Genomic DNA, 22,609 nt, shown 5'->3' with positions numbered 1-22,609 from the left:
TCAATGTCATTTCAGTATAAGTTGCACATATGTATAAGAACTAGGAGCAGGAGCATCTGGCCCTTCGAGCCTGCTCCACCATTCAATAAGATCATGCCTGATCTTTCCTGGCCTTAGCTCCACTTGTCCATTCTTCTTAATTCCTTTACTGTTCAAAAAATTATTTATCTTAGCTTTAAAAACATTTATTGAGGAAGCCTCAACTACTTCACCTGGCAGGGAATTTCATAGATTCACAACCCTCTGGGTGAAGAAGTTCCTTCTTAATTCAGTCCTATATCTTATTTCATTCCATCTTGGATTTAACATTGACATGTGTGCAAATCCAATCATGCCATCTGTTGTCCATCTGTAAACTTCCAGCCATTTTTTAAAAAACCCTCCATGCTGCTCCAGTTTTAGTTCCTGTTCCACTGCTGATATTGCCTTAAGCCATCTTGGAATAAGTTGCATTGTAGTTGGTTAGAGGTTAGTGATTTGATCTCTGGTGGTTATTGAAGCTGCTAATATTTTCCATGAGAATATCTACAAGTAATCATTTGGCTGTAACCAAACTATCAACAGCTGCCATACTCTGTCCTAACACTTAACAAAGTGATTAAAGAAAAACTAGCAAATAAATTTTATTTGGGTAGGATTGAATGTTTTGTGCATTTATTACTTGAGAATCTTTAGGTCTTATCTACAGAATTGTGCTTCTCTGTACAAATCTAATCAGTTGATTCTACTGACTTGTTACAATTCTAAAAATGTTATTTTCATACTTTCAAACCAGTTTGTCTAAAGAAATGATTACACTGCAGCTTCAGTGTCGTTCCAGTGTTAAATCATGAGTAAAGCTTTACTGCTTAAGTTCAATTACCACAAATGGTTCAGTACCTTTTTTAAATGTCAAGGAATTCCTGGTATTTCAAAACCGTGAGGGGGGGGGAATAATTGGAAGCTGATTATCTTATTTGTAACTTTCTCGTGTTACTCAGTCGAATGAGTTATACCTCTTAATGAGGGAGAAATATTCAATTTGTGTTGGCAATACTCCTTTTGATGGGAGAAAAATGACCTTAATGGGAGTCTGATTAACACTCTTACACATAGGTTTAGACTTTGACTTTGTTTTATTTTGTTTCTTTATGTAGATTCAAGGCTTGAGGTAAAATTTTAGATTTGAGTTAGCAGAGTTTGACTTTACAAATTTATTTTCTTCTGTAAAATCAGAACTTGCAAGTTATCATGGTTACTAGTTTGACTAGAAGATTGTGGATGTTGCAGAGCTTTGAGTAGTGATGGTCAAATACCTTATTGCTTTCATAAGAAATGAATAACCTTTTGCATTCTTACATTACTTCACCCAAGAATGATCCACATTTTAAATATGTGCTTTTTTACGTCACATTTTTCTCAATTCTCCTACACCTTTCCCTGATTAAAAGGAGGTTGCCTTAATGTTTCTGGATGAAGTTTAAGTAAATATGTTTGCTTTATTTTGATTATAATTATTACCTCAGCATGCAGTATGTATGATCAAGTCGAGATGTGAACTTTCAAAGCTGCTGTGGGTAGTGAATCAGATGGGCAAATGTTAGGTGTTTCCAGATACCATCAACATTTAAGTGATGATCTTGATCTGACCTTGCTCTTATGAGATGTGGTCTGGAATCTATGTGACACATTTGTTCAGGAATGTTTTTAAATTGTTCATTTGACCTATTAGGTTCCAATTTCATATTATCAAAATGGATACTGGCAACTGTCAATAAATTAAGATACATCAACACATTATTTCAAGACAATTATCTCATTAACATTCAGGTCTTCTGTAAATGAAGTTACAGTGCATTTGTCTTGCCAATTATCTCTCCTTCTCATCGCTCCTAAAATCATTGACTTATTCCTAGGTGATGCAGTTTGTATCCAGTAACTGTCTCTCATTCTTCTTGTTTGAGTGCCAGTGGTATTTGGTAAATCAGGGTGTTGTGTGATTTTATGCCTTCACTTGCTGTTCACAGGCATGCTGTATTTCAGTGAAAGGCGTTTCATTTAAAAACGTTTTCTCCTGTTTTCCCATTGCTACAATCCCAAACTTATGCTTGTGGCAGAGATAAGCTGATTAAGGACAGACCTAGTATTGAATGTGGAAAATGCATTATCTGAATTACTTAACTACTTGCTGACCTTAGAGGGGTTGTACCAAAAAAAAACCCACCAGCAATCACTTATTTTGCAATTTCAGGATGTTATCCTCTGTAAAAACTGTTCAGCTTGAACTCTATGTTGGTTTGTTGACTTTTAAGTCAAGATGAGCTGAATTATCCTTTCACTCCAGTATAAAATGCAGTTTAAATTATTGTGCACAAGCATGGATTTGAACCCAGATGTAAGAACTGAAGAATGCCGTTCAGCTCCTCTGGCCTGTTCTAAAACTGATTTGTCACATGATTTTTATGATTTATATATCCTTGAGAATGCAAAAAAAATCTGCCAATCTTTCTTAAGTTTTGACTGAGCTAGAATTCACAGATTTTTGTGATGTTCCAGATTATTACCAGCCTTATGTGGAGGGCAGAGTACCGAATTCACTTCGCAATGCCAAAGTCTAACTTCAATGATTTTGCAAACTTATTTTGAATCCCATCTCAAAAAAGATTCTCTTAACCCTGAGAAATAATTTTCTCCTTTGTGATTTGAGAACATCAAACTCTTCCAAAGTACCTAATACCTAATATTTTAAAATGTACATCTTTTTTCCTTGGGAGTTGGTGGTCTGCCCCATTTTTTGCATACCTACTCTCTGTATCCAGTAACCACGGTGGCTCAGTGGTTAGCACTGTTGCCTCTCAACGCCAGGGACCCGGGTTCGATTCCTGCCTTGGGCGACTATCTGTGTGGAGTTTGTACATTCACCTTGTGTGTCTGCTTGGATTTTCTCCAGATGCTCCGGTTTCCTCCCACAATCTAAAGATGTGCAGGTTAGGTGAATTGGCTGTGCTAAATTGCCCATAGTGTTAGGTGCATTAGCCAGGGGAATGCGTCTGGGTGCGTTACCCGTCGGAGGGTCGGTGTGGACTTGTTGGCCGAAGAATCTGTTTCCATACTGTAGGGAATTTAATCTAATTTAATGTCTCTAACTCAGGTGTCCTGTCAACTGCACCTTCCTGTTTTGTGTGGCATTGAGGGATTTACCTCTAAAAATGGCATGATCTGTTGACTGTATTTAAGAAAAATGGTAGGCTACTTGGTAGTGTGGATGAGCAGAGGGATCTTGGTGTCCATGTACACAGATCTCTGAAAGTTGCCACCCAGGTAAATAGTGCTGTGAGAAAGGCATATGGTGTACTGGGCTTTATTGGTAGAGGAATTGAGTTCCGGAGTCCTGAGGTCATGTTGCAGTTGTATAAGACTCTGGTGCGGCCTCATCTGGAGTATTGTGTGCAGTTTTGGTCGCCATACTATAGGAAGGATGTGGAGGCATTGGAACGAGTGCAGAGGAGGTTTACCAGGATGTTGCCTGGCATGGTAGGAAGATCGTATGAGGAAAGGCTGAGGCACTTGGGGCTGTTCTCATTGGAGAAAAGAAGGTTTAGGGGAGATTTGATAGAGGTGTACAAGATGATTAGGGGTTTAGATAGGGTAGACACTGAGAACCTTTTACCGCTAATGGAGTCAGCTGTTACTAGGGGACACAGCTTTAAATTAAGGGGTGGTAGGTATAGGACAGATGTTAGGGGTAGATTCTTTATGCAGCGGGTTGTGAGTTCATGGAATGCCCTGCCAGTAGCAGTGGTGAATTCTCCCTCTTTATGGTCATTTAAGCAGGCATTGGATAGGCATATGGAAGTTATTGGGCTAGTGTAGGTTAGGTAGGATTTGGTCGGTGCAACATCGAGGGCCGAAGGGCCTGTACTGCGCTGTATTTTTCTATGTTCTATGTAAAAAAAAAAATCAGATACTAAAGATGCTAAGTTGTTTGTATTGGCACATTATTTCAGTTGATGGAATGCTTAATATTTTCAAGTTGGTCAAAACCTTAGTTTTTATTTAAGAGGAATGTTTTGAAGGTGATACATTGATCTCAAGTTCAAACTGTTAATCTGCTAAAACCGATTTTTACTCCACCCATCCAGTTGTATTACAACCCAGTAAAGGAACACCTTACTGCAGATGCTGGAATCTGTACTGAAAACAAATACTGGAGATCACAGCAAGTCAGACAACATCCACAGAGAAAGCAAGCTAATATTGAGTCTAGATGACTCTTCAGAGAGCTCTGAAAAGTTATCCACACTCAACATTTAGTTTTGTCTCTCCGTGGATGCTGTCTGATTCGCTATGATCTCCATGCATTATAACCATCTATGTTCAAAATTTAAGCATTTCAGTATTATTGTGCTGTGGGGATGGAACTTACGTGTTTTAATTTCAAAGGTTATTACAGAAATTTTCTGTAATTTGCTGTATGAGTTGATGCAGCTTTGTTAGTGTTTGAATCATTCAGTTTTTAAATATAAAACTGCTAGATGTGGTACACATGATCGTGTAAGTTTATGCTCTTTTTCTCCACAGGCTCCAGAGTATGTTCCTGAAAAAGTGAAGAAGGCAGAAAAGAAATTAGAAGAAAATCCATATGACCTTGATGCATGGAGCATTCTCATACGAGAGGCACAGGTTTAGTGAAATAGGGTTATGTTTGTTTGCTATACAGTTCAAAAACTTGCACAATATGATTTCTAAAGCAATTGTGGATATTGCCTCTTATTTAGATGACTGGGGAGGAAAACATCCAAAGCTTACGACTGCATATTTTTAAACACTGTTTAAAAAAAATTACTTTTGATGGTTTTTACTTTTAGAACCAACCCATAGACAAATAGATGACTGGGGAGGAAAACATCCAAAGTTTATGACTGCATATTTTTAAACACTGTTTAAAAAAAATTACTTTTGATGGTTTTTACTTTTAGAACCAACCCATAGACAAAGCGCGGAAGACCTATGAGCGACTTGTTACCCAGTTCCCGAGCTCTGGCAGATTCTGGAAACTATACATTGAAGCTGAGGTTAATACTTTTTCTTCTTAATTTTATAGGTTAATTTTAAAGTAACATTCCCTGCTTCATGAAGTTCACACCAGTGAGTTATTTTAGACAATCGTTTTAGGTGAATATTCAAACTCTTAAAACTAAAGATGGTCGGGACTTAATATTTGTAGATACAGACTGTATTTTATGTAGGGATTTAAAGCATTTTAAATGAAATTTTAATGGGTGGGCCTATTGCACACCAATGATTGTTGCATGTTGAAGTTGCAACAACATTAAAATAGTCTTTAATGGTATCTGATGTGCTTTGGCCTTTTATTCAGTTGTCATGTGTCTCTTTATTGCCTCCCGTGTCATTTCTTTAGAGTTCATTTATTCTGTTCACTCACAGTATCTTGTATTTAATAGTATATTATCAAGCTGAGGCATTTTGTTTTCCAGGAGAGATTATTAACCTTTTTAATTCTGTATTGTTTGATTAAACTTTATTTCAATCTAGGGATTAGCATTGTTCTCATCAGCCTGCAGCTATTTCTGACCTTGCTTTCTTTTTATCTATAAAAAGTTTGAAATAAATGCTTTAGATACTCATGCCAGACACAATCAAAAGATTAAGTCATTGAATATGTGTAATTAAATTAATGCTTTTAAGTAACATTATATTAAAGTCCTGGTTTAATAAACTATTTAAATAAACAACCTTCATATTCAGTAGTTAATATTAGTTGTTTGTCATTACTAATTACATGAACATTAATGTATTTGAAAAAATTGAGTTTTGAAACCAGGTCCTAACAAAAATTGCTGTTTCTTTCATGGTCCATATTGACTTTCAGCATCCATTTCTTGCTGAGAGATTGTTTTGGTACAATACATAGTCTAGTTAAAACAAGGGTTTGTCATGCCATGACATTTCAGTTGTCACTGTTGCACAAAGGCTAATTGTCTTTGAGGAAACAGACTTAACAATAATGTATACCATATCTTAATGTGATTTTGTTGTCTTAGAGGCAGTGTCTAGAATGATAGTGCACTGTCCATCATCCACCTACCATCACACCAGTTAAAAACACAGGATTGAGACCAAGTTAATCATGGTTGTTGCAAACTGATCCTTCCACAGAATAACTTCAGGTCCAGCCATTTGTCAATTTCTTTTTACTAGTTTGAAATGCATGCAGCTTTCACAAACCTGGTAAACTGCAAGATACCATGATATCAGGTCAAGCTATAGTTTTATTAGTGAATTTTGTTCTCTGCTGATACTTTTTACCAGATGGATATAATGTTATTTTATTAATCCTGTAGCAATTGTAACAATATGTAATGTGACCTTAATTCAAAAAGAACCCTCTGAGCTGTAATCTTGCACAGGAGAATCATTAAAAAAATTGTTTTTTTCCACAACATTGCCTGTATTTTGTTGACACTACAGTCTTCATTTTGGCATTGTTTTTATACACTATCTCTGATTTAGTTGTTTGTTTTAATATGCTTCATGGAACTGATTTTCCTGGGTTTTTTTTCTCATCTTTTGGATTGGATAAATTTGTTTTGTCAATCAGTTCATTCCTGTTCATTTTTCGTATGACTTTTGCAACCCTACCACAAATAACATTCAATTTTGGCAAAACTTGGTGTTTTAAATGTTCACCATGGAATTGGAGATCGTGTGATTCAGTTTGAGTTTCTGTTCTGAACTCTGCTAGGCACAGTCAGGGCAGAAGAGAAAGGTATTGAGAGAAACAGAAAGGATGTCTTCTGCCTTCCACTGATGGAGCCATAAGTATTAACAGAAGTTTAGAAGCTGTTATGTGTGAAAGACTAATTGTAAATGCACAGGGATAATAGCAACAAAATATTGCTTCTTGCAATGTGAAAACAAAATATCTAAATCGTATTATAAATTTTGAAAAGCAAATTTGACAATAAAAGTAACATGGCTAATTAGACAATAGGGTAAAGTGTCCCAATACTTGATGTAACTGAGTTAATTGGGGAGATAAATATGAAAAATAAGGTTCATATGTTTATCAGGTGGTTATTTGTATAAAATTTGTTAGGAAACAGCAATTGTGGTGAGTACTAGAAATTTGAGATTACATGAATTTTGCAGGCATCTAAGGTAAATTCAAGAGAGCATGAGAGATGCAGACTAATTTAATCTGCACTGAGATTTCAATCTTCTATGTATTTTCTAGTGTAAAGCAAATTATTAAAATAACAGCCCAGCATTGTGGCTTTGTTTTGTGTAGGCAGTAATTTTGAAATGAAATCTGTTTAAAGTAGAATTGATCAGCTTGATAGTACACAAACATTGAGAACAGTAAGTTGTACCTTGAATTTTTCCCATTATACTGAGTTATCAGATATCTTAGATTCACAAATTCAACATTGCAATAAGTTCTACCCACATATTGTTGTAACACTTCCCTGTCAAACTTTCCCATATGTCTCCCAAAAGCTGCCTTGAGATGGCACATTATTTCACAAATGTCCTTTAGCATCTCACAAGAAAAATCTTAATCAAATATTTAACAGGTAATTATGAAGCCTGATTTCGTCTTCACCAGACATGTCTAAACACGCACTACCCAGCAAGCATTACTTGTGTATTCTAAGTGTTAGTCCACAAAACTTAACTTGCACAGGAGCATTTGGTAATCAGGGCAATATACTGTGCAGCTAAATAAAATCTTTGTGTGCTTGTTTGTGATTTCTTGATGGTGGGTTCCTATTGAAGCAAAACTGATTCCTGAAAGTGAGTTTCAGCACTTCTACTCTTGACCACTCTCAACATGGCATGTATGCAGAGGAAAAATTGAGAGAATGAAGAAACACTTGAAATCAAAATTGGATTCTGGAATGTGTATTTTAGAATTGTGGTAATGCCCTCAATTTTGTTTGTTACCGAGATAACTATTTCAGAATTTTATTTTACAACTCATTTTAGTGCATTCCATATATACATTCATATATTAGACATCTGCTGTGCAGAACTTACTGAAAAGCAAAAACTGTCAAACACGTTTGCACAAGAACGAGGTGGGCACATTAGAAGGTTCATTTTGTAATATCTATACTTGTATCCTTACCAGTCGCAAGTTGTTTTAAGGCAGTGTGGTAATGGGTCTGCATTATCACGCAAGACCAAAGGTTACGATGTCTATGATTATATGATTAGTATAGATATTTTTGATCAATCTGATCAGACCTGTTGTGAGCAGGTGGGACTTGAACCTGAGTCTTCTGTCCAGAGATATTGACACTACCACTGTACCACAAGAACCCCTCAAGTGTATACTGTGGCAAAAGCAATGCTTTTAGCAGTTGCAGTTTGATAGGTTTCAGAACTCTGTTTTGTATGTGATGCCACAGCATGATTACTTTGGAGCATATTGGGATGGATGGTTTTATGGAAGGTAAAGTAGCAATAGGAAGTTGGGTACTCCAAAAGATTAGGATACTTGTTTTTGTACCTGCCATTTTATTGCCTTAAGATGATGTGATTCAGTCTGTCTCAATCAAATTTTAAATAGAAGCAGGTATACCACACATAACTACCCATAGTTTGCTATTGGGGATCTGAATGGCCAAAGTAGAAAAAATACAAAAAAACTCTAGCTACTGCTTTGGAGATTGGGATGGTGATGTATTATTGCAGAATAAATATTTTTGTTTTGTCTGTGCAGTGACAGCCGTAGCTCAATTAGCAGCAGATAAGGAGTAGCCAACATCCTGGCCAATATCTATCTGTATTATCAGATTCAAGAGAATCAATTATTTGGTCATCACCCATTACAACCTATGGGAGTTTGCAGTGTGCAATTTGGCTTCCGCATTCCGACAATGTGCCTCAAAAGTGCTTCATGATATTGAAAATGCATTTAGAATGTTTGGCGGTAATGAAAGGTTCTGTATAGATGGCAGACTTTAATCGATGCTAGAATTTCCATTTTGCAACTCATATTCTTTTAACGTTAATACAGTTGGGGGGGGGGAGGGGGGGAAATGTTTACAAAGTTTTTCTTCAAACTCCCATTTATAACAGATGTCCTGCACGAAACATTCCAGATTATACTTGAATATAGAACTATTTTTGAACTGAGCTTGCTTCTAAATAACAGATTTTACCCCATGGCAATTATTTTTAAAGCTTAGTTATCTGATCCCATTCCAGGTATTCAAAGACTAGAGTTATTACCCTTTGTTTCCACAAGAGAAAATTGGTTTCACTCTTACAGATATCTTTTCATAAAACCTCTCAATTAGATGAGTGTTATTTTGGGTAGAGAAGGTTTTAATTTCTGTTCTAACTTGATTTTAAATTTTAGCCCTGCTATCATTCTGGTGTTTCCAAAGCATGAAATGTGGTCCCCATAACTAAATATAGTATGTAGTTCAGCCCTACGTTGGTGTAATACCTTACACCCCTTTGTATTCTACCTCTCTTTTTAGAGAGCATTGACCTTTTCTCATACTTGTCAAATGGCTTTGGACTGTGTTCCTTCCCAGTTCTTAGTTTCTCGCCATTTAGAAACCATTCTTGTCCATCTTGGGTCTTTTCTTTCCCAACAATGAACTTTACATTTGTCACAGTTTTGCCACACACTAAATCCTTTTAAACTTACTGCTCAAATCTGTTCCACCTAACTTAGTGTAAGCAACAAACTCAATCAACAACAGACAAGACAATTTCTACGCTTACGTTAATCTTTGATCTGTCAACTCCATTGGCTGGATAACTAATTTGTTGCACGGTTTTAATTCCCATACTGAGGCTACCATGAAGGACTCACCTCAACCTCTCCTCTTGACCTAATGCTGCTGGTCCTCCAGGTTAAACTACCACCAGTTGCCTCACTGAGAAAGCAGCTCTATGGTCTGACGTCACCTTTTTAATCTTGAGGGAAATGTTCAATCTATTGATGGTATATACTTTTAAAATGAAATATGAAAAGCAGATGCAACTTATGTAATGAAAACTTCCAATTTTAAGCTTTGCCAACTTTTAAATTTGCTAAAGGCCTATCTTTTCTAAGCATTTTATTTTACAACTATCCTCACACGAGGAAGGCTGGAAATTTATTCACCTTTCCTAAATCCTTCCTCTTTCTGGATGATGAAACTAGTCAGATGTGATACAGGGTACAAGAGATCTTTGAATGCAGTATATTTAAATAATGGAAAAGGTCACCATTGTCTCCCACCTAGTATGATACAGAACTCTCCCAATGCACTTAAATGCCAAGGGTGGGGAACAGAGAGAAATTATTTGAATGTTTTCAACTTTAATATAGACCCCTGTCTATTTGACTTTGTTTAGGCAATAGCTAACACAACCTAAGAAACAGATGTAGGCTACTTTGTCCCTATAACCATTTTGACATTGAATATGATAATGGTTAGCTGTGCTTTCCTGTTTGTCCAATCCCCCTCCCATGTGCATACACACTGAAGCTATGAATGAAATGCTGTACAATGTAATTAGTTGTATTTTGAAAATTGTATGCTTTGGGTTATATCCAGTAAACTATTTTTAAAAAACATTCAAATTCAACCTGTCTTTCCATGCAAACATTGCATTATTTCATTGCAAAATCTTTTTTTAAACTATTTCATTTTGCATTTTTGAGGAATCCTGACCGACTTCTATTAAAACTTTTGTTCTAACTCAGCTTTGAACTGTCAAAGTCAGGAATGTTCCTCCTTATATTTGTGTTTAACGTTCCTTAAATTAATCTCTCATATATTTATATCTTAAGCTCTTATCATTGGTGCACACTTGATGTCATCAAAATCTTGCTTTCTGATAAGCTTTGACACTTCTGGTCCATTAAATTCCAGTGTCTGTATCTACAATGTAAACCTGCCATGGTGTACACTAGACTTTTTCTTCTGTCATACTGTAGTGTCTGAACTGCAGATACTCCAACACTCCAATCAGTTCTACCTCTCTGGTTAAAATGTCTCTGCTTCGCTGCTTCCCAAATTGCTGTAACTCGCTGTTTAACTTTGAATAATAAAAGTATCTCAAAAAAGGACAATGTATGATGTCTTATTAAAACTCTTGCATCTTTGCTGTCCTAAATATAGTGAACTCAAAGGGGGTGATTTGTTTTGACTCTGTGTCATACCACAGAAGATTGACTAATGGAAAATTTCTGCATTAAATTGGTGCTACTTATTCTCTTCACTGCCCTCCACTGCATCAAAAACTCTGTTCAAGATTGATCAGCAAGTAGCTGGTTGGATTCCTGATTCTCTAAAGTGCAGATGAGGAATTGCATTTGTTTTAACTTACCTAAGTCTTTAAATAGAAGTTAGTTGAGCAAACTAATTTTGGTTATATATTTGCTTCCTGTGTAATCTAACCCCTCCTTTTTGTGCTAGTTAATTTCTACAGCTTCTGTAGATTGGCTGTCAGATGACAGCCAATGTAACAACAGAACTGAGATCCTTTATTTTTGCATTAACTCATACACTGGAAGGTTTAATTTTGCTACTTTGTGATGTGAAGAATTCATAACATTGCTAGACTGTCCCAACTGGGGTATTTTATGTTTTGACTTATAACAAAAAAACTAGTTGCAGTCAATGGATGAATCCGAAAAATCAATTTGGAATATTCCCCAGCAGTAATGGGAATCAGAAGTCATTTTGCTGAAAAAGTTAAAAGCATTATTTAGTACTTTCTAGATTCTAGAAAGAGTTGAGGCTCTTGAGAGTTATTTCTGTGATCCGATCACTTGCTCACCTTTGTGGAATCTAGGACATTTTCTTTTGGCCTTACTCATATTTGAACTATGATCCACTGTAACAAAACTCCAAACATCATAATTGATCTGTTAGACATTGACATCTGCAAATTATAAGAGACAGTGAAGGGATAGTTTTCATAAGCTTTTTTTCCATTATCAAATATCAGGAAGATTAAATATAAATGTTACAAACAATCAAATAAATAGACTGGATAAAAACTGAACGAACTGCAGATGCTGTAAGTCAAACAAAAACAAGTTGCTGGAAAAGCTCAGATTTGAGGATGGTTCACTAGACCTGAAACATTAATTTTGATTTCTTTTCATAGATACTGCCAGACCTGCTAGCTTTTCCAGCAGCTTCTATTTTTGTTATAAATATGTTGGAAATGTGTTAGGAAGCAGAGTAAGATAAAATATTTGTATAGAATTTTCTGGATGAACATGGTTATTTATGACATTGAGTTTGCATTAATTCCTGGGGGACTGAAGCTAAGTGAGTGAATTATGCTGTTTTTGGGGCACAATTTCTTGAAACCTTTGTGCTTTCCCCATCTATACCTCTTGGCAAATTGCACAGATGATTATAACCCTGAAATTATGGATCGTTTGCAGTTTACTCAACTTCTCTTGCCAACACAATTTCAAATATAGCTTGTTTGTTTTTTGTCCAAACGATAGTTTTGGTTTCAAACTTACCAAAATGCTAAATGAAAACTGAAAGTATTGCAGGTGCTGTAAATCAGAAACAAAATTAAAACAGTGGAAAAACTCAAGTCTGGCAACATCTATGGAGAGAAGCCTGACTCCTACCCCAAAATGCTGTTGTTCGGTTGAAATACATTGTGCATTGGCCTGCAAACTTACTAACTGAAAGTTAGCGAAATTTGTCTGAGCTGGATATTACCAACATTCTTTTTGTTTCAGATTTCTAGCATTTGACTTGGAGAGCAAAAATGCTCTTGGCTGTTAGTTTTTTAACAAAGAAACTTGGCCATCAATGATATCTCAAATGGCTGTGAATTACACTATAGACAACAGAAAGAGCTCAACAGTTTCTGACCATTTTTGGAATGGTGTCTTTAACCTGTCACTAGGTTCCTTATAGTCATGTGCAAAAGGCATAAACCCAGTTTAAAGTGACTGCCAGCGATCTTTGAATGTCATCTGAGTTGACTTTGGGCCATGGAATATACCCTTTTAGACCTGGAGATACAGGGCTCCACCCTTTTGCAATTTTATGAATGAGAGTTTATTCATTTTGATAGCAAAAATAAGGCAGACTATTATTTGACACCCTTCCCCCCTCCCCCACCAAAATTTACAATGAGACCTGGATGTCCTCATGCACCAGTGTCTGAAGGTGTGCAGGTGCAGCAGCCAGTAAAGATGAAGTATACGTTGGCCTACGTAGTAAGAGGATTCAAGTTCATGAAGAACTATGTCTTGCTGTAAGACCATACTTGGAATATTGTGTGTAACTTTAGTCTCCTTTATCTGAGGAAGGATTAGATTCCCTATAGTGTGGAAACAGGCCCTTCGCCCAACATGTCCACACCGACCCTCCGAAGAGCAACATTTACCCATGACTAATCCACCTAATAATATGGACAATTTAGCATGGCCAATTCACCTGACCTGCACATCTTTAGACTGTGGGAGGAAACTGGAGCACCCAGAAGAAACCCACACAGACACTGGGAGAATGTGCAAACTCCACACAGATAGTTGTCTGAGCTGGGAATTGAACCCGGGTCCCTGGCGCTGAGAGACAGCAGCGCTAACCACTGAGCCACCGTGCCACCCCTTTCTCTTGCTATAGAGGGAGTCTACCCAAGGATTACCAAATTGATACCTGGCATAGTAGGACTGATGTATGAGGAGAGATTGAATTGTTTAGGATTGTGTTCACTGGAGTGTAAACAACGAGGGGGGAGCTTGTAGAAACCTATTAAATTCTAAACAGGACGAGACTGGTTAGATGCAAGAATGATATTCCCAATGGTGGGGGAAATCCAGAACCAAGGATCGTACCTTAATGTTAAAGAGTAAACCTTTGAGGACTGATGAGAAATTGCTTCACCCAAAGAGGGGTGAGCCTGTGGAATTCACTACTGTAGAAAGTGGTTGAGGCAAAAACATTGTTTTGGGGAGGAGGTAAAGAATGCTCTTGTGACTAGAGAGATCAAAGGATATGAGGAGAGGACAGGATTGGGATATTGAGCTCAATGATCAACCATGTTCATATTGAATGGCAGAACACACTCTGGTGAATAGCCAGTCCTGCTTCTGCCTTTATATGATTGTGTTAGAAAGACTTTCATGTACTTTATTCATATTTGAGGATAAAATTATTTTCAGTTTTAAATTTATAATTCTAATATTGTTTCTGGAGTCTGCAGTATCTTCCATCTTCCCTCAAAACATTAGTAGAGGTTAAAAATGGCTAAGTCCTCTGAGTCATTAGCATTTGCAATATGTGATTGTTTGCTTCCTGATTTTTCTCTCTCCAAACACATCTTAATGACCACACCTCTTAAACTGAACTTCAAATAGATAGTGTTTATTTCCTCTCCATTTACATTTTTAGGTTAGGTGCCATATTTAATTTTGGAAGTCTTTTGAGGATGGTTTGATGCTGTGATGACCTGTATTTAGTGAGTGTTTCAGCAATGCTTGACTAGCAATTGAGCTCTTAAAATTTTGGTAGCATGTCATCTGTTCATTAAAAATGATCACTAACTTTTACCTGTGGACATTTGCTTAATACCAGAACAGCACTGGCATGCTCCCACTGCACCAATGCACGTTTGCTTGGAATTGCCTATACATTATTTTTCTCTTAATGTGAATGTTACATCCAAATGAAACGGTGCCATATACTGAATGTTACATGCAAGTGCTAAAACATGGATTTAAACTAGTTAACACAATCAAATGACATTCATGCATGTGGGTGTAAAATGCATAGAGCTAAGCAATAAAATGTACAGGCTTAACACAATAAAAGATCACACAATCTAACCAAATGGTAAATGTTTGTTTTTTGATTTATGCTATGTATAAAACTAATCAAGACTACACAATCATGTTTTATGGACCAGCAGATGTTGATTCTTCTCTGTGGACTCTTGCATCATCTAAACAATTAAAATTTGCTGTAGTTAAAAATGATTTATTTTTGTTTTGAAATTATTCTTTGCTAACTTAAACACCGGCAGCAAAACATCGCAAGGAATAAAATCTCACTGACTCAGTTTCTTCAAACCCAGTGAGTAAAGACATTGCAGATGCACAGATGGGACCCAGCTAATATTTCCAGTCTGCTGATTTTCAATTATTACTACATCTCATTGGGTTAGCATGTTGGCCGGAGTCCTGTTCTCCTGGGATAGGGAGGCATAGGACTCTTACTGCATCATTATGGTGACTCCTGTTCTTCTGAGACAAGCAGTTACTGAGTACAAAAGTGTTTCTCTCTCTCTCTCTCTCTCTCTCTCTCTCTTTTTCTTTTCCCCGCCCCCCTCCCCCCCCACACGCGCGCGCGCACACACAAAATCGCTGGCTATAGTTGACTTCTTACTTTGTTACTTCAGAATTGTTATGCACTTGTGTTTACAGAATCTTGGGACTGATTATTCGTACTGATTTAACTGACAAGCACTTTGAACCCTATGATAGTTTTTAAAATCAGCTTGCATTACCTGCATGTCTTCTAATCCGAGCCAAGTGCCTTTTTTTTTTGCTGCCTTGCTACAGGTCAGAAGAGACAGGTCTCAAGTCTGTCTCCCCCAGAATCCGATTGAACCCCGCACTATTGGCATTAATCTGATTCACACTCTAGCTGTACAACCACTTGAGCTAACAGCCCCTAAAGGAGCCTTTAATTACTTTGGCAACAGTGATAATGCTCAAAAGTACCTTTAATTAGTTGTTTTATTTCCCCCCATCTGGCAGTGGATTTATGCTTTCATCTTGCTGCAAAATCTTCAAACTTCTCTTAATTTTCCTTCAGAATCAAAAGTGTTGCTACAAACGACCTGTGAAATGCTGATACCTTTTGTGTTGGTCAAAGAATTGTGGAAAGACCTTGTAATTTCCTCCAGCCAAATAACAATTGGACCTCTCATGGAAACAGGCTTCTAGAATTTAATAACATTTTAAACAGGTGGAGAAGGAAAAGCAAATCTAGTGCTTTGCTCAAAATGTAGCCTCTGCTTTTGTCCAGTTGAGGTCAGTCAGCCTTATCTTCATGTATTACTCATTTATTGCTATATTACTGGGCTAGTAATCCATACAATGTTAGTTCAGACCTCACTGACAGTTTGATAATTCAAATATTATCAGTAATTATGAAGCTCTCTTTCTTGATGCTCCCTTTATAGGGAAGTAAACCTGATATCTATCTTTAGCCTGGCTTATGTAACTCCAGTCTGGTGAGGTGACTATTGACTGGTCTCTGAAGTGAAATGGAAGCCTGAATTTTATGAAACATTGCAATGGCTGAAGAAGCCATTCCAGCATTACTTTTAATGTAACTGAGAATGGGCATTATTAAATGCAAACTTTGCCAGTGAGGGTGATTTTTGTAATGTATTATTTTTCTGTGGGCCCTAAATTCTGATAGCCCAGTTACCAAATTATTTGCTGTTTTTCATGTTTGAATAGTGTACGCTTGGAAAGAATGCTGTGGTCACAGAGGTGAATGCATTTTATCATTGGTCACCTAATGATAACAGCATTAGGTGCATGCAAGTATTTGAGCATTATTTTAACCTTTTTATATCAATTCTGAGGCTTGTGTAATCTACTGTGCAACACATGGGGGAGCTAAAGTTGTCACACTTGCAAATTTTATGCAAGTGCATTCAGCTTTGGGGCCAGAAGAATAATTTTAAATTTTTTTCTAATGTTCCACAACTTTTGAGTGCTAGTTTATTTTTAAAGAAATATTTCCCCCTCACTCTTGATCTAGCCACTGGTTTGAATGCCATTTGGAGCATCTGAGTATATTTGTTTTAGATTGTAATATCAGTAAAATAAATTGACAAATTCTGTTAATTTGGAAAGTTAGGGTGTAGCAAAGACTCATGCAGTCATCTAGTTGAAGGCACAATGTCAAGATTCTAGCATTTTTCTTACTATTGATAACAAAATATTGATAATATGACTGAAGTTTGTTTTTATTTTGTTCATGGGATATGTTGCTAGCTGGTGCTCACTCCAGGTCTCCTAAAGAGTTGTTTACAATCAACCACACTGCCGTGGGTCAGGAGTCAGGTCTAGGCCAGGCAGGTATAGATGATATTTCTTTCCCTCAAAAGTATTGATGAACCAGGTGATTTTTACAAATTTGACTGTTGTTACATGGTCACTATTAAGACAACTTTTTATCCCAAGGTTTTTAAAATTGAAACATTTAAATTTCTTTTATCATGGCAGTATTTAAGCCCTGTCACTAGAATATCAGGAGTTTTGGATTAGTAGTCCACTGCCATTACCATTACACTACCACTTCATGCATGTGGTTTATTTTGGTATAGTAACCAAGTGGATCTTGTCTGATTGCTATAAATAGTGCATACTGTATTAATACATTTCTGAAATCTTTTCAGGAGGTTAAAGTTACTCCAAACTATTGATCTACTTTCACTATTGTTGACCCTCAAACTGGAGCGAATGATCAATTTAAGAGTAACTTTTTTTGAGATTTTCATAAACTGCACAATTAGTTGTGTGATTACAATTGTGGATCAGCACACAACTTCACAATCTCCTGAATCTATCAAACTTTTCTTGACCTCAGTAAAAGGTTTAGTTAAATTCTTGAAACTAGCAAATAAAACGTGCCTAAGGTTGTCAAAACTGGATTCTTGCAATCAAAATAAAATGGGAAACATTTCTGCTGTACCTTGTTCCCAGTTGTACTTTATTCAGCCTTTTAACTTTGCTTTCTATATCCTATGTAAATAAGTTAGCGATATTAAATAGGGTTGCTGTTCTTTGGAATTTTAAGATAATTGGGCAGCAGAGAATGTCAGTGTGTTCAAACTACTTTGCAGGGGCACATGAATCACTTGCTTTTAAGTTTAACATGGAAAATACAAATCATGGCTGTGATTTACTTCATATTTATTTTACCATTGCAGCACACCACTGCGTTTGAGAGATGTTGCAACCATAGTTCAGCAACTTGTGATTTCCAGACATGTCTGGTTATTTTTATTTTGTGCCTGCAATTGCAGTGGAAGTATCTCTTGCCTCAAGTCAGATGAGGCAGTTTATGTGTACAATGGATGGCACTTCTTTTTTTGACTTCCCTTGAGACATGCTGGAAGAGGGAAATTAAGCATACTGTCCTGCCCTCATTTCAAATCAATTGAATTAACATAAAATGAATACCCAGAAAGTGAAGTGACTTGCACTTTGTTTTTTAGGTGGCATATCTACCAGTGAATTATATTCTTCTAAGGTGTGTGGACTTTGGTCTTGCCGGGTTAGTTGTCAGAAGATTACCTCTTTTGTTTTCATGTGATTAATCTTTCAAGGCAGCCTCATCTGGGTCAAATTTGAATGTTCCCTCTAATCAGGATTGTGTAATGGTTAGGTCAGTAAGGAAGGTCTAATTCTCTGAAGAGACAAGGTTGTAATGTTGCTCTTCCAATATTCCCATTAGGAGTCCTTTCAAAATATTAACTGTACAAATAATTGAGGCTATAAACAATAAGAACTGATTGTTCCCTGTTAAATATATTCATAGGATTCAAACAGACAATGTAGAAGAAACAAATTGCTATTTCTCAAACCTACAATTATGGTGCTTTCTCATCACTTACACTTAAGACTGTGGTTAGTAGTGACCGGCAGGTCAACTTAATTTTGATTTGATTTTTTTTGTTGTGCTACCTTGCGTATTTTCATTGAACATATCAAAAATACAATTGTTTACACCTGATCTCTCCCCTGGATCATAACTGATGCAGAATGCACTCTGGGTTTCCAGTTATAGCTGCTCAGTGTAAAATTGAAAAATTAGAGTTGAAGGAAATTTCAAAATAATCTCCCAAATCTGAATCTTGAGGCCTTTCTAGGTTAAACAATGTTCCAGGCAATCTGGGCCTACAGCATTTTGCTGAACTCTTCAGTAATGTGATGAATGTGTTTCCCTGGGGAATACCTTTTATTTGAGGATTGTTATGCTGCCCTCCAAATCAATATGACAGGTGGATTTGCCTAGACTTGTTTATATCACAAAAATACAACCACACAGACACCCGGCGACAACTGTCACAACTTTTATACACTTTGTGGTTTACCAACATGTTCACACATTTCTTGTCAGTGCTCTCATTGTCACAACGTAGTGGCTGCCTGTGTCCTCTGCAGTTATAACGTAACCAAATGCTGCAATGAGAGAGCTAACTTTTTGTCTTCTATACAAATGTGTTGCAGGAATGTTGCGCACCTGCCCAGTGCTGCCATGCTATTGAATTTCACAAAATGTTTCTTTTATGGGAACACACAACCTAATGTTCTTGAAGCACTCCTTGGTTTAGTGCTGTACCCACTGGTATCTTATTGAGACCACAAATCTTGTGAAGCAGTACTGTTATTTGTGAAGGTTAGAGTTTTATTCTGGTAAATTGTTGTTCTAGACCTGCAAGGCCCAACAGTAAGTTATGTCCTTGGCCTGAAGACACCTCTTCCAATAAAGCTTGCATTATCATTCCTGATGAAGGGCTTTTTTCCGAAACGTCTATTTTCTTGCTCCTCGAATGCTGCCTGGCCACCTGTGCTTTCCCAGCACCACTCTATTCTAGACTTGCATTATCATATGCTAAGTTTTCACTTTCACTAAGTTGTGTGGGACTTAATGAGAAGAGTTATTAGGAGTGTGGTGCTTGTTTGGGGATATTTGCATCATCATCTCTTAATAGTCCTGTGAATGAACTTTTTCCAAATGAATAAGGCACTTATATTTTTCTGAACTCTGCAGTTTTCTCCAATGTGTTGTCAGCATACAGAAGCGACTAGACCCTTATGTACTTGAAAGCCATACCTTAATTACAGCCTTTTAGTCATTAAATATGTAGCTATATTGATTACATAGGTGGGAGATTTGAATATGTCGCAACTTTTAAGTATAGACTGTAACAGTATCATTGTCTGTGCTCTTGATGGTTATCAATAAAGCAACTTAATTTTTTGTATAAATTTGTTTGAGCCAACAGTAAATGTGAATACTTAGCATGCACGTATGAAGATGCACCCATCACATGAAATATGATACAACTTCTTTGACATCTTCCTCCAAAGTGGTACTTTGCGCATCAATTTCTGGAACTTAACTGTAGTGCGTGTGGTATTACCCAGCAGCCTTGCTGTGCTGAAACTCAATAATGTCTCTTGGATTGGTATGCAAGGTGTCCACCTGACACCATGTAATGCTGCATCATCTGCACTTAGCAAGAAAATTGGATTTGTATGATGTCCGATGTCAATAATTCACATGCAGGCTCTTACTTTCCCATTCATAAGGCCAGTTTCTTCATAGACTTTTTCTAAACAAACTTTGAAAGACATAACTATGTATTAAAATGCTGATGATTGAATTGCATTCAGTTTTGTGTGCAGTTTCTCATACTATCTGTGCCTGGGTGTAATAAGGTTTAGGTTGCTATGTGACATGCATATTACTTGCTAGGTAAAAACCGTCTCCATGGGAAATAATGTAACTGCCTCCCCTTGACATGCAACGGGCTAGTCGTTGGAGTATTCCTCGCCATCAACATTCTGGGGAATGTCACTGACCAGAAATTAACTATGGCAACCAAAACAGGTCTGAGGCTGGGCATTCTGCAGTGAATAATTCCAAATTCATCCACTGTCTGGCAGAGTGAAACTCCAAGAAATCACCAAGAAGCCTGACCATACGCTGTACTTGATTCATGTTCCATCTACCATCTCAATGTTTCACTCCCTCAATTACCCACTTCTGTATTGTTGAAAGGAACGAAAGCAATTTACCAGGGCTGTTTCATAACACTTTTTTAAAAATTCACAATTTTTATAACCCAGAACAAGAAGGGCTATAATGCATGGGAATGCTACCACCTTTTAGTTGCTCACCACTGTAACCCTGGAATATATCACTATTCCTTCATTGTTGCTGGGTCAAAATCCCCAGACTTCCCTTCCTGAGCACTGTAGGTATGATTAGGAGCAGTAGTGATTCAATAAGCTACTTCACCACTCTCCCACCATTTTAGGCATGAGGAGAAAAAAAGTGATGCTGGCAAAGCATTTTCCTCAAGGCTGTTTAATGTTTAATTAGCTGGATGTCTTTACAGTTTCTAACAGTACTTACCATTTGAATTCCCATGTTGTTAGGAGCTAATCTCCGCTTGGTTCATAAATGCAGATGAAAATTGGTGCTTTGAAGTTGTCTTTAAAATGCTTGCCTGTGGTGGTAGTCTTTGACAGTATGCAGTATTTTGCATTTGTCGAAATCTTAATAGAATCTTCTTCTTGCACCTATCTGAAGGAAGTTGCACTTTAAAATTGAAGACGAATCCTTACTTCTCTACCTAGCCCTAAGCAGAAACTATCTCAGCTTATTCTGCGATTGGTAAGGTTTGATAGTGTGTGATTCCACTTATTTGGTTAGCGGACAAGCTAATCACAATATTGGGTATATGGTTAAATAGTTTTGTCGTAGTTTTCTGCCACAATTCAAAAGATTGAGTAAATGAGGTCAGTTTCTTTTTAAATTAGTAGAAAATAGAGTGCAAGAAGTCATGTCAATATAATTAACTTGCATTAAACCACACTTACCAGTGCATTGTATAGTTTTAATCTCTAACATGGAAAGCATACTTAAGTACTGACAGTTTTTAAAAACAAAATGGATAGTAGTTCAAAGAGAATAGTTATAAGGAAAAGCTAGACCAATATGACATTTATTTGAAGAGAGAGGTTCAGGGTGATGTGATAAGTTACATGAAGACATTCAAATTACATATGAAATGGAGATCCCAAAACAGGAGCTATTAAAATGAGATTTTGGATCAGTGGTGCTGGAAGAGCACAGCAGTTCAGGCAGCATCCAAAGTGCAGCGAAATCGACGTTTCAGGCAAAAACCTGATGAAGGGCTTTTGCCTGAAATGCCGATTTCGCTGCACTTTGGATGCTGCCTGAACTGCTGTGCTCTTCCAGCACCACTGATCCAGAATCTGGTTTCCAGCATCTGCAGACATTGTTTTTACCTCATTAAAATGAGATGGTTATATACTGAAATATATTTCATTACCCAAAGAGTAGGAAGAAATAGGAAATTTGTTGTCATGAATAAATAGGATAAACAACATTGATATGTATGCGAGGAACCTGAAGAAGAGAATACTTCATGCTGATGAAGATAGATGAAGTTGATTTGCAAAAGGCTTATATGTGGCACAAACACCAGTGTGACCATTTTGCTCAAAGGATCAGATTCTGCACTATGTCGAATAACATTTGTAAGGATAATTGGGGTGCATCGAGATTAAAGGCACTAAAATTCAGTGCCTTTAAACATACTAAACATAGCTTGGCCAAATTAGGATTTTTCTCCTTAAATCTATCATGTAAATGTTCATTAAAGAGAAAATCCTAGAACATGGAATATAGGGGGAACTTGCCACTTGGACACAGAACTGGCTCAAAGGTAGAAGACAGAGAGTGGTGGTGGAGGGTTGTTTTTCAGACTGGAGACCTGTGGAGTGCTACAAGGATCAGTGTTGGGTCCTCTACTTTTTGTCATTTACATAAAT

At 37.0% G+C, this 22,609-nt stretch overlaps 1 protein-coding gene across 1 annotated transcript in view; it reads left to right on the top strand.

Moving 5' to 3' along the window:
- The window catches only part of cstf3 (cleavage stimulation factor, 3' pre-RNA, subunit 3), a 115,796-nt gene that overhangs the window by 28,730 nt on the left and 64,457 nt on the right, over positions 1-22,609 (top strand). The window contains exons 2-3 of the mRNA XM_060838572.1: positions 4,561-4,662; positions 4,959-5,054. Coding sequence (XP_060694555.1) covers positions 4,561-4,662; positions 4,959-5,054 — 198 coding nt within the window. The remainder of the gene's footprint in view (positions 1-4,560; positions 4,663-4,958; positions 5,055-22,609) is intronic.

Source organism: Hemiscyllium ocellatum, chromosome 18 (assembly GCF_020745735.1).
Source record: "Hemiscyllium ocellatum isolate sHemOce1 chromosome 18, sHemOce1.pat.X.cur, whole genome shotgun sequence".
Classification (NCBI taxonomy): domain Eukaryota; kingdom Metazoa; phylum Chordata; class Chondrichthyes; order Orectolobiformes; family Hemiscylliidae; genus Hemiscyllium; species Hemiscyllium ocellatum.
The sequence above is the reverse complement of the archived record's forward strand: the minus strand, read 5'-3'. Positions and strand labels throughout refer to the sequence as shown.